A 13,421-nucleotide genomic window follows, 5' to 3' on the forward strand; every position below is an offset into this window, starting at 1 on the left:
TTAATTTTATTGATAGTTGAATCAAATTTTGCTAATGGGTAGATTGGAGAAAATTTCTACTCTACACGATAGTGCATGTTCTACACTCATTTATTGTCAGTTGCATCAACATTATTTAAAAATGACGTGGGGTTCAAAAATGTTAAAAAAATTTTGTAAAAGAAAATTTTATGGCATGAAGGGAAGGAATAGCTATGAAAATAATAGAAAATTTTTCAGGCACATGATGAGTTTCACATGTCTCGATTAGTATTCAAGTGATAATGTGTACAAGTATATTAATTAAACAATAATTTCAGGTTGCATAAGCTTATTTTTTTATAATTTTATTTACAAAGAGACTTAATTGAAAATTGTTAATACATTAACGATAAAATTAAAAATTTTAAAAGATTAATGATAAAATCTATATGTGGTGTTTCTGTTTCCTTCTACTACAGGCACCCCAATATTGTTCCCTCTGGAATTTTAGCTTGAATACTTATTGGGATGTCCTTTCTTACTCGTTGTGTTATGATTTTCTCTCAATTTAATCCATTTATGCTTCGTTTCTTTCCCAATTATTCATTCCTATAAAAGTCTTATGTGCGTAAATCATAAAGAAACACAAACTAACAAATAATTCCAATATAAATCTCATAAAATGTAGCTCATAGAGGTCTTCTCACTATGGGAGTGTTGAGTCTGCAGAGTTAAAACCAGCGTGGTCCATCGAAGATCACGGTCAGAGAGGAGGTTATCCTTCTAAGTTGTCAAAGGGATACCTTAAATTTATTGGGGAACAATATGACGTTCCAACATATATAGGCATGAGGCTTCCTATAGAAGGGGGAAATGGTTGAGGATCTCCTAGAGGGATGTGTCACCCTATACTTAAAGATTCGAGTTCGAATTTAGAAGTCTGGCACCTGTGCAGCTCGCTCCCGACGGGCGGGGCATGTTGTTAGTCTTGTGTCGTCATGGCGCCATATGGTGGTTGGAATTAAAAAATGATGAGCATTCCGAGCTTCTTACCGTAGAACAACTCTTGGCTTCACCCGAGGTCAAAAAGCTCTCTAGGAAGGTCAATTGCTTCTACCTCTATCTAGGCAGGGTGTTGGAAAAATTGTCAGGTGCCTTCTTTTATCAAGAAGTGGAAAAGCGAGTGGTTTTATGCGTATGAGAACTTGTTTGTCATAGAGGTCGACATGTGAACACTCTTGGTATGAACGACCTTCTATTCGAGTGCGATTGCTCGATATGCCTGAGAATACTCCAAAATCCCCAAGTCCGGCTCCTTCGACCAAACTCGGTGAGTTTTGATTTGTTGATTTTCACTTAGTTTGAACTCACTTAATCTTTTGCAATTATGATTCTGAAATTTGTCTCCAACGTTATATTAGGAGTTCAAGATCGGCCTCTTCTTCAAAAATTGAAGGGGGTTCTAGCTCCACCCAACCTATGAAGATCGGGAGTTTGGACCTTGCAGTCTCTCCAAATTTACAAGGAGTAGGAATTGTTATCCTATAAGGATCAGGATATGATCTATATTTTTTTCCCATCAATCTGGTTAAGAACAACGGTACCTCAAGTATTTCAAGTATCACCACAATGATATGATATTGTCTATTTTGGGAATAGCCCTCACGGCTTTGCTTTTGATTTCACCCAAAAGGTCTCATCCAATAGAGATAATTGTCTTCATCTATATATCATCGATCACTCTTTTCCCTAAGTAATGTGAGACTTTGTTTGCACACTTTACATATCCAACATTGTTTTCATTTCCTTTCTTCAGGTGACTAACTCGAGCTTTTCCTTTACGTCCACACTACCATATGTCATACTACTATCCAGATTAAAGTGGACATTGAAGGGCGTAATTCTTGGTCGAAGCAAGAGCTTGAGGCTTCTTCAGTTGTAGGAGATACTCTCAAGATTGCTCGAACCAAGCACAAAGAGGTGAAGGATAAGCGCCAAGCTTCATGGCGAAGGTTGAGGATTACACAAGCTTCATTCTTCTGTTGGATTACAAAAGCTTTAGTCCCCATCTAGTACCAAATCTTCATTCTATTATAAAGGAACTGGTCACTTCTCTTTAAAATAACAACTATTTGACAAAAAGAAAACAAAAAACTCACTTCTTGGGTCACTTACACTAAAATTTCCTCCGTTAGCATATAAATAATAAGGATGTGAGAAGAGACACCGTGGCAGTAAATAATTGAGGGAAAATGGCCTCATAACCAAACAAAAAAACAATAATGCATGGTGTTCCACGTGATGGCAGCCTTTTATTATTTTTTTTTTTAACGATCCATAATACTTAAATTTGATGCGGATCATGATCAGGTTTAAAAAATTGATAACTAATTTATATTTGGAAAAAAAAAGAACAAAGAAGAAAAGTTTCTTTTTATCTCTTTTTTGTATGTATTCATCCTTATTAATTGTCAATTTTTAAATGGTGATGAGTCAGACCTACAGCCTAAATCATCAATACACCTAAATATTATTCTTTTTTGACTTGCTATTGACAATAATTTTTGGGTAAATTGTAAAAACCATCCCTAAATTATGGTAGTTGTAGCAAATACAACCACAAACTTTTTATTGGAAAAATTAAACCCTCCAACTTAAATAATAGTTCAAATTAAACCTCTCTATTAGTTAAGTTCAACTTCCATTAAGTTCTCCTTTAAAAAACAAATTGATTGTTTAAAAATAAAAATAAAAATAAAATAAAGTGCTTCGTTAAGTTACAGAATCATGCCTAACAAACAAAGTTCTTTCCTAGAGAGAGGGAGAAAACGAAGAGTTTTTAAGATTTCTAGACAAGATCACTACTTGGATTCCAGTTTCGATCATAATATATATATATATATATATGCTCGGTTTGGGAGTGTTCAATGGTAAGTAATACAAAATCGAGTATCATCTTCTTACATTTTCAAACGCGGCCAAGTTTTGATATTTTCCTTCTCAATTTTATTGTTAAGTCATTTGATATTATAACAAAAATGGAGATGGAAGGTTGCTGAATTTTTTTTTGTGTGTTCACTTATGGAGGTTCATATGTGGAAGTAAATTAAACTACTATTTTTTTAAGTATAGAAGAAACCTCACAAAATTAGTTTTTGTCGATCGTATGGACGATTCTTGTTGTTCAAGTTGAATTAATTTTGTTTGAGAAAAATGTGAAACCTGTATTTTAAAAAAATTCTCTCTGATGAATTCCTCTTACAAAGGAATGAACTATAATTTTACTAATCGATTGATCGAGAAACTTCTCATGCAGAATTGAGTGCTTTAGATGATCTTGAAATTTTTCGGTTGAATTTTAGTCTTGTTTTATTATTTTATTTCCAATACCTTTATAGAGTACTCAACCTATTCGTCAGTTGCTGAATTTTGAATTCCTAGTAATTAGGTCACTTTGTCTTTCAATTTCTTCTTAATCTTTTTCACTAGTCAGTGCAAATGCAACATGTATCTTATTTAGTGAACTTAATGCAGATTATTGTAGAGTAGTTGAATCTTGAAAACAAGTTAAATGGTCATTGACAGTTGTGTGCACTATATTTTATTTTTTCTCACGACTTCAGCATCATTTTTTTAACCTATATCAATTTGAAGCAATATATGTGGGGATCTATGGTTTTGTTTTGGCCCAGCTTGTGTTCTCTAGTCTTGTAAAAGTTGGGAATGTTTTCTACTAAATAATTCGTTTTTGTTTCTCGTTGTTTCTTTCTTTCTTGTGTAGGTAAGAGTACTTGGGCAAGTCTTGGATGATGGTAAAGTTCTTGATACATTTTGTATCATCATCTAATCCAAACTAAAAATTTTCACATCACATCATTTTTAGAGGATCGTAATTTGAAGTCAATGATTGGTGCTTGTAATGTCGTAAATCAAATGATATAGAAATATTTGAAGATTTAAAACTTATAAAACGGGTGATTTGCAGTACTTTGCACCCCTTTAATAGCTATATATGTATTATAAAACATTGTTTGATATTTGAGATAGTATGGGAATTGAAAAATGACACTGATGCAAATTGAAAAAATGGTGATTGTTAATTTTTACTTGGTTCCATAAATTGAGATTTATGATTGGAGTTACAACAATTTAAAATATCAAGAAAAATGGCAGTATGTTCGTAACATAAGATCGAAAGATATGTCACGTACAAGTTATTAAAATGGAAAATTTTAATTTGCAATCCATGTTAAAGTTGGCACGTAGAAATCTAATATATATACATGATTTTTTGAGTAATTCCAGTAAGTCTTACGTCAAGATTAAAATAATTTACAATAGAATCTTTTAAAAGTAATCACAATACTATTTTGATAATATCGTTCCAATAACATATGCTCATTACAAATTATCATTAGCTCGTATATCCCTTTCTGTACTCTTTAATATGCACATAGAAAGTGATCTCTTTGCAAGCATGTACATAAAATTTCAATAAACATTTACAAAAAAATCTGAAGGAGCATTTACACAAAAAGAACAATGCATTTCCAAAAGACTCCTACAATGTCATCCAAGAGAAAATTGGTACCAGCATCATGTTGGGATTATGGAGCCAAAACAAGAAACACGTGTCTTATGAAGAAAAAATTTTTTCAACACTATTATCAATTCCTACCGGGAGTAGGATATTGTTGTCTTATAAGAATTACAATATTGTTTTCCTATAAGAATTAGGATATTTTCCCTCTTATAAATACAGCCTTTATGTTAAGGTTTCATTTGTACAGAATCCAAATAAAAGGGACTTAAGTGGTTGTGGGCAGTGTTGAAAAGAATTTTGTATCAATGGGTTTTAGTGAGTGTTTTTCATTCCTGTACCTAAGTATAGTGTGCTATAATACTTAGAAGCTAGAGGACTTTTGTTGGGACCTCTATGGGATATTTTTTTGGGAGAGTTTTGTATTATAATCCTTAAACAATTATTAGTGAATTACCCACATCTGAGTGAAAAAGACTGGACATAGCCCTTAGTGGTGAACCAGTATAATTTGTTGTGTCGTTATTCTTGTGCTTTTACAGTTTTTCTTCTTAATTTCATATATTTTGGTTGTGTTTGGATATTTGTGTGGAAGGGGAAATTATTGAGGGTCTTCAATTTCCTAACACATCAACACCCATAAAAAAGTAGCACGATTATCGAAACATCTTTATAAGCATCAACATCCATAAAAACAGCAGGATCATTCAATCCCTAAAAAAAAGAAAAAAAAAGATTTGGTATAAGCATAAAACGCATAAGAAATAGCACTATTGGATAAAAAGTAGTATCAACAATACATTGTTGTTACATAAAAAATAGCACAATTCTTACCTATACTAAATTTAGTTCATGTTTCCATGTTTACTCACAAACCTCATCATAGAAGATTTTCTCCTAATTTGAAACATAAGGAAGAACGGAAAAAAAAAACTACTGGGAACAAAATAATAGGTTAAATAACAAAATCATAAAAGTTTAGAAGTTGATGATTTTCCTTTGCCTTGGCCTTTGCAATATCTAATATTATGCTCATTTTTTCCACACCTACTCCACTTCGTAACATTGTACATCTTACTACTTTTAGTAGATTTAGATGGTTCATCAGAATCTCACTTTCGCTGTTTCTTTGGTCTTTCAGGCAATTTTTTAATATACAGGGGAATGATAGGTTCCATTTTAGTATTGTTGATGCGTGGATTTCGGTCCTCCGATTCACTACCTCGCATCCACCAAACTTGTTGATCCGGGACTAGTACCTGCAAAATCAAATCGAGCTAAACCGGTGTGACTCTAGTCACACGGGCTCCGATGCTTAAGTTAGCAAGAGAATAACGTAAATGTAGTCAACTCTCTTCCCCCTATACCTCTAAGGCTGGATCAATACTTATAGCGTGAAGTTGTTCCAGAATCTTCCGTAGCTAACCCTAATTCACCGTTGCAGGGCCTGGGCGACATCGTCGATCGAAGACGGGGGATCACTGGCTGGGCCGTGGGCCGAGCACGGCTCGGGACCGAGCCCCGGGTCGGGGCCGAGCACCGGGTCGGGGCCGAGCCCTTCGTGGCTCAGTGGGCTTCCCTCTGGTCGCTTTCCTCGTTCTCTGCCCCGGTGTTAGGTCACTCTTTTGGCCGGCCCGTTATGTCCCGGGCCGGTCTTCCCCAATCAGACTTCAACTCCTTGTCTCGTTTCGGGTCATTTTCGTTCTCCATAACAATGGCCCCCACTCTCAAAACAGAAGACGAATAATTGTGTAATGATCTTTGTTTTGAGAGTACTTGTCGCTTTGTCGTTACCACGAGATCATTGTATATCAGTGGCTAAAAATGGGAAGGTTGCTAACGCACAGGGCTTCTACCAAAAGCTTTTGATCCAATTTTGGATCTTAATGCTTGGTTCCTGCCACTGGTTTTGTACCTTGAACTTGTTGATACTATTCATGAATTGGAAGTTTTTCCAATTTTCGTTGACTATAATCAAGTCTCCTGAGCCTGGTTTTATTCTCATCTGAGTTTAAACCATTTTGGCCTTGGGATCTAACTTTAACAGAACTAATGTCGATACCTTTGGGTTTCTAACCTATTTGGCTTTTGCCCATGTTTTATACCTCAGGGTTTACTCTCGGGTTTCTAACCCACTTGGCTTTTGCCAATGGCCTTTATACCCTGAGTTTAGTCGGTACCCTTAGGTTTCTAACATATTTGGCTTCTGTCGGTTTTTTACCCCCAGTTAAATCAACACCCTCGGGTTTTTAACCTATTTTGGCTTTTGCCATATGATTTTCTACCCGTGGGTTTCGTTGATCGGTTAGGCTTGCCTGTTTTCTGTTTTAACCTTGCTGGGCCCGTACGCATGCCTTTCTCAGCACCTCGGGATTCTTTTCCCTGGTTTCACTGATTGGCTTTCAGCTTATCGGCCTGCTTCTAGGTCCGTCCCAATTTTGAGTTCCTTGATTGGTCGTATATATGTAGATGTTCAGGTCGTAGATATGTAGATATTTATATGATGCCCCCTGCTTGAGAAATTTATTTCAGAATGAACATAAGAACTCAAGTATCACGTCGAACGTCGAATACTTTATTAGTAGGAAAATCGTCCTGTCGAAGATTTGGTTACAATAAGCTTAGTTGGTCCAAATAATGGAGAAACATAAAAATGTCCAGAAATATGTCGAACTAGTGGTAGTATCTTTTGAGGTGTTGGGCGTGCCACGGGTGTAGTAAGGCCTTCCCCCGCTGGTCTTCTAAAGCATAAGTGCCTATTCGCACCACTTTAGTGACTTTGTATGGGCCCTCCCATGTTGGCCCAAGCGCACCGCTAGTTGAATCTTTTGTATTGGGCATAACCTTTCTTAACACCAGATCACCTTCTCTAAAGTCACGTTGCTTGACCTTCGAGTTGTAGTATCGAGCTATTCGATTTTTGTATTCAGCCGTTCGTAGTCGTGCTGTTTCTCGATGTTCTTCTAATAGGTCGAGGTTGAGCTTTACGGATTCGTTGTTGTCAAGTAGAGTGAACTGCTCTACCCTTGGGGAGGGGAGTCCGATCTCGACTGGCACTACCGCCTCAGAGCCAAATGATAATGAAAATGGCGTTTCTCCTGTCGAAGTACAAGGTGTCGTTCTGTATGCCCATAATGCGTTGGGAAGTTCCTCTGCCCACAACCCTTTGAGCTTTTCTAATCTGGTCTTCAGAGTTCTTTTGATGATTTTGTTGACTGCTTCAACCTGCCCATTAGCCTGCGGATGTGCTGGCGAGGAACAGATGTCCTTAATGCCCAACTCCCTGCAAAATTCTCGAAAGGCAGCATTGTCGAACTGCTTCCCATTGTCACTGATAATGGCGTAGGGTATTCCGAAGCGGCAAATTATGTTCTTCCAGATGAAGTCGGTGACCTTTTTCTCTGTAATTGTCGCTAGGGCTTTGGCTTCGGCCCACTTAGTAAAATAGTCGACTACCACTACTGCAAATTTGGTTTGGCCCTTTCCTAGTGGGAGAGGCCCTATAAGGTCTATTCCCCACTGAGGAAAGGGCCAAGGACTCATTATGCTTGTCAGAGGCTCTGGCGGTTGTCTAGGTACGGTTGCAAACCGTTGGCATTGGTCGCATTTTTTGGTGAATTGCTTCGTGTCATTCAGCATGGTCGGCCAGTAGTACCCTTGTCGAATTATTTTGTGACTTAGGGATCGTGCTCCAGAATGGCTCCCACAAACACCCTCATGTATCTCTCTCATGACGTAGTCGGCTTCATCGGACGTTAGACATTTTAAAAGCGGCAACGAGTAGCCTCTTTTGTACAGATTGTCGTCTTTAAGCACATATCTGACCGCTCGTCGTTGTAGCTGCTGGGCCTCTATCTTTTCAGTAGGCAGGATCCCATCTTTCAAATATTTGATCAAATGGCTCTTCCAGTTTTCTTCTGGTTGCCCTTGATTGTCGATATCCATGGCTTCCTGAGCTTCTATGCTTGGCTCGGGTAGAATCTCGACCGGTACAGTTCTACCTAAGTCGGTTTCATAAGCCGCAGCTAGTCGAGCTAACGCATCGGCGTTGACGTTTTGAACACGTGGAATTTGTCGAATCTCATATTTTGAGAACTGGTCGAGCTCGTTTCTTACCTGTGAAAGGTATTTCGCCATTCGCGGTTCTCTAGTCTGGAACTCCTCTTTCACCTGACCCATAATCAGCTGTGAATCACTAAGTATTAGTATGTTCCTGACCCCAACGTACCTGGCCACTTTTAGTCCTGCTAGTAGAGCTTCGTACTCGGCTTCGTTGTTAGATGCATGAAAGTTGAATCGCAGCGCATATTCGAATCTTTCTTTATCTGGAGAGATTAGTAGGAGTCTTGCCCTGCATCCCCGAAAATTTGAGGACCCATCTACGTAGAGTGTCCAGAGTTGTTCTTCCTCAACCACTTGTGGGTCGATACTATATACTTGAGGCTCTGTTGGTGTTAATTCCGCTATGAAGTCTGCCACAACCTGCCCTTTCATGGCAGTTCTTGGCTTATAGTGAATATTGTACTCGCTGAGCTCTACAGCCCACTTTACCAGTCGTCCAGAAGTGTCTGGCTTTTGTAAGATCTGTCGTAAGGGAAAGTTGGTGAGGACCATTATTTTGTGAGCTTGGAAATACGGGCGTAGTCTCCGAGCTGAAGTGACCAGTGCCAATGCCAGCTTCTCCATTGGTGGGTATCTAAGTTCTGCATCTACCATTGCTTTGCTTGTGTAGTAAATTGGGGATTGTCGTCCATCTTCTTCCTTTATTAACGCGGAACTCACCACAGTGCTGGATACAGCTAAGTATAAGTAGAGCTCATCACCCACGATCGGCTTTGCGAGGAGTGGAGCTGCCCCTAGGTACTGTTTCAGCTCCTTAAAGGCAGCCTCGTACTCTTCCGTTCATTCAAATTGTCCTTTCTTCCTTAAGATTTTGAAGAATGGTAGGCACTTGTCAGTGGAACGGCTAACGAATATGTTGAGTGTTGCTATCCTTCTATTGAGTCCCTGCAGCTGCTTTAGAGTTTTAGGTGGATCCATCTCCAGAACAGCTTTGATCTTATCTGGATTGGCTTCGATTCTCCTTTGGTGCACTAAAAATCCCAGGAACTTGCCTGAAGTCACTCCAAACGTGCATTTGGTGGGATTCAACTTCATCTTGTACTTTCGCAAGATGTCGAACGCTTCTGCCAAATCCTCCTCGTGTCGCTCGTTCTTTCGACTCTTTACCAGCATGTCGTCTACGTAGACTTCCATATTTTTGCCGATTAAGGCTGCAAACATCCGATTCACCATTCGTTGGTAGGTTGCACCTGCATTCTTTAATCCAAACGGCATCACGGTGTAGCAATACAAGCCTCGACTCGTGACAAAAGAAGTTTTCTCGTGATCCGGTACATGCATCTTGATTTGATTATATCCAGAGTGGGCATCCATGAAACTCAAGCTTTCATGTCCTGCAGTGGCATCAACCAGTTGATCTATTCGAGGCAAAGGAAAAGAATCCTTTGGACAGGCCTTATTTAGATCCGTGAAGTCGATGCACATTCTCCATTTATCGTTTGGCTTCTTTACCAGCACCACGTTGGATATCCACTGGGGATAATGTACTTCCCGAATGAAGCCTGTTTTCAGTAGCTCATCCACCTGTTCAGCTACAATGTCGTTCCTTTCTTGGTTGAACGCGCGACGCTTCTGTTTCACTGGCTTACAGCTCTCGTCGACGTTGAGTCGATGTACCATAACTCCTCGGTCGATTCCCGGCATGTCCTCCGGTGACCATGCGAACACATCAGCGTTGCTTCTGAGGAAGTTTTTAAGGCTTTCTCTTTCCTCACTCCCCAACTTGGTTCCGATGTTGACCCGTCGATCTTCGGCTGTCAGAGGGACAGATTCTACCTCTTCAGCCGGTTCTCCCCTATCAAAGGTGGTCGAATTAAGTCGATGACCAGGGCTCGGCCTTGCCTCTCCCGAAAGATCTGTCGCTTTAATCAGGCCCGCCACTGGTTCTCCCTTATCAAGGGTGGTGGGATTAAGTCGACAACCAGGGCTCGGCCTCGCCTTTCCCGAGAGGTCTGTCGCTTTATTCGGACCTGACACTGGTTCTCCCCCGTCAAGGGTGGTCGGATTAAGTTGACGATCAGGGCTCGGTCTTGCCTCATCTAAGTGATCAGCCGCTTCTTTCAGGCTCTCCTCTTCGAAGCACCGATGGCTCTCATCAGGATTCATGTCGCTTTCGGACCAAGTCGATGATCAGGGCTTCGTCCTACCACGCCTGAATGGTCGGCCACTGCACCCTACACGCCTTGGATCGAAATTTCACCTCAGATCGGGATTTTGCTTCGACGAAACTCGTTTTGCTGTATCGTCCCCACAGACGGCGCCAATTGTTGATGCGTGGATTTCGGTCCTCCGGTTCACTACCTCGCATCCACCAAACTTGTTGATCCGGGACTAGTACCTGCAAAATCAAATCGAGCTAAACCGATGCGACTCTAGTCACACGGGCTCCGATGCTTAAGTTAGCAAGAGAATAACGTAAATGTAGTCAACTCTCTTCCCCCTATACCTCTAAGGCTGGATCAATACTTATAGCGTGAAGTTGTTCCAGAATCTTCCGTAGCTAACCCTAATGCACCGTTGCAGGGCCTGGGCGACATCGTCGATCGAAGACGGGGGATCACTGGCTGGGCCGTGGGCCGAGCACGGCTCGGGACCAAGCCCCGGGTCGGGGCCGAGCACCGGGTCGACGCCGAGCACCGGGTCGGGGTCGAGCACCGGGTCGGGGCCGAGCACCGGGTCGGGGCCGAGCACCAGGTCGGGGCCGAGCCCTTCGTGGCTCAGTGGGCTTCCCTCTGGTCGCTTTCCTCATTCTCTGCCCCAGCGTTAGGTCACTCTTTTGGCCGGCCCGTTATGTCCCGGGCCGGTCTTCCCCAATCAGACTTCAACTCCTTGTCTCGTTTCGGGTCATTTTCGTTCTCCATAACAAGTATTATGCCAAAGATCTACTCCATTAATTGATTGAATATAGTGAGAGTAGGTAATATCAAAAGTTTGTTTATGAAAATACCTATACACATAATCTTCGGGGTCTTTCCTCATGAACCAAATAAATTTAATGGAGGGAGGGTACGGTATTCCCGTCAAATCCTATGTATAGCAAGTACATGTGTGCATATTGAATAAAGTCTACTATGAACTGTTTCCTCTCATCTTCTACCTCAAATCTTTCACCACCTGAAAGCTTAGGAGACCCATTGTTAGAAAGTTGTTTGGCCCTTTCTAACTTAGCTTGAATTTTTGGTGTAAGCTTTCCCTCTCATTTTTCTAAGACCTCTAGCTTTTTATGAACCTGAGACATAAGGTTTTCCTAATCACTTCGAACATAGTAAGAATTTGCTTGCTCCTAGCCTCTAATTATGTAGGAATTAAATGACTCACTTATGTAATTAAGCAGCATGTCATATTTTGAGTGTGATTTAAATGCACGTCTTGTCCAAAGTTTCGTAGGAACTGCGTTAATTATGAGATCAATATACAACAATTTATTAATAAAGGTGATTCTATTATATACAACAATTCTATCATATTCAACTCCCATGCTCAGTGATCTTGCATTTCCTCAACAAATCAATATTAAAATTTTAATTTCCAAGTTCCATCGAGTAGAAAATAACACATTCATTCAATCATCTGCTAGTATCAGCTAGCTAGACTATAAATAAATAAATTGGTTGGAAATAAGCATGGTTAAAAGTCTATCTCACCTCAAAACAAATTACAAAGTTGACTCAATCGATTTGACCAATAAACGTGACTTGATATTGATCCAATTAGTTTTGACCACTATGAGTGAGGTAGTTCACCAAAAGGTTGGTTTAAACATTAGTTTAACTTTTAAGTTTTTCTTAAACAAGTAGTCTCATGAATTTTGGCTGAATAAACTCTTTTACAACCCTAATAACAATCAAAATAAGATCACAAGGTGCACAAATTGTCTATACATATCTCCTCATGTATAAAGGTCATTCTTAAAAATTATTGAGCTATATCACACTGCCCACAACAATATATGTAGAAGCTCCAACCATTAAATATAAATTAAACAGATTGAAATGTATTTATATAAATTACTTACCTTTGAAATGTTTCTTGAAATTACCATACAAATGGCGTACACAAATCCTATGTTCAGCGTTAGGAGCCACTTTCTCAATGACGGAAATTAAACCCTAAAATAGAAAAGATTAAAAATATTACCATACATTAGCAAAAAAAATCAACAATAAAATCACATTTAATATAAATAAATCTTACATTTTGTTGATCAGTCATAAACACCCATCAATTTTTCCTTCGACTCTACATCTACCGCAGCCAAAGCTAATGGAAAAATCTCTTCATTCCCATCTATTCTCACAATAGTCAACAATTACCCATGAGTTGTAATCTTCAAATGACACCCATCTAACCCAATTATTGGTCTATAGCCTTGTAAAAACTCATTTTTAAATGTTGTGAGACAAATTTACATGCTTCTAAAGATAGGTTGCATATGAATTTGAGGTATATCTATACTTAGTAAACAAGAACTACCAGAACTATATCTCCTCAATTCCTCACTGTAATCCCATATCTTGGCATATTGCATCTCAATTCTACCTTCAAGCTTACGCATTGCAATCTTCCTTGCTCTATATGCTTGATGCCTTGAGATGTTAATATTAAAGTCCTTCCTCACAAGATCTACAATTGCTCTCCAATCCACATCCAGTTGAGTCTTAAATCTGTCAAAACTGCTCAGCAAGCCAACTAGCCGTTGCATGCTTATTGGTTGTCTTAATTTGGTACGTACATTCATCTTGTCTATTGGAGGCATGCAACCTCCAATTACATGCATCTTGACATCTCACTGTAACCC

The 13,421-nt window shown here is 39.4% G+C and overlaps 1 protein-coding gene and 1 long non-coding RNA gene across 3 annotated transcripts; one reads left to right on the top strand and one right to left on the bottom strand.

Annotated features, from left to right (window-relative positions):
• The first annotated feature begins 453 nt into the window (after window positions 1-453).
• LOC148208098 (uncharacterized) lies at window positions 454-2,378 on the top strand. 2 transcript variants are annotated; one of them, XR_015788962.1, is made up of 3 exons: window positions 545-1,291; window positions 1,383-1,654; window positions 1,778-2,378. It is a non-coding gene; the product is annotated as an uncharacterized LOC148208098 (long non-coding RNA). The 2 variants fall into 2 exon arrangements; XR_015788961.1 differs by lacking the exon at window positions 1,778-2,378 and having other exon boundaries at window positions 454-1,291; window positions 1,383-1,738.
• Window positions 2,379-11,906: 9,528 nt separating this feature from the next.
• On the bottom strand, window positions 11,907-13,178 carry LOC148208099 (uncharacterized). Its single transcript, XM_088119691.1, has 4 exons — window positions 13,079-13,178; window positions 12,840-12,910; window positions 12,639-12,732; window positions 11,907-12,013 (listed from the first exon to the last, which is right to left on the bottom strand). Exons 1-4 carry the CDS (start codon window positions 13,176-13,178, stop codon window positions 11,907-11,909), a joined length of 372 nt encoding a protein of 123 aa, XP_087975817.1.
• Window positions 13,179-13,421: the final 243 nt, after the last annotated feature.

This window comes from Momordica charantia (assembly GCF_013281855.1).
Source record: "Momordica charantia cultivar OHB3-1 chromosome 11 unlocalized genomic scaffold, Mcharantia_2.0 BLBB01000011.1, whole genome shotgun sequence".
Taxonomy (NCBI): Eukaryota; Viridiplantae; Streptophyta; class Magnoliopsida; order Cucurbitales; family Cucurbitaceae; genus Momordica; species Momordica charantia.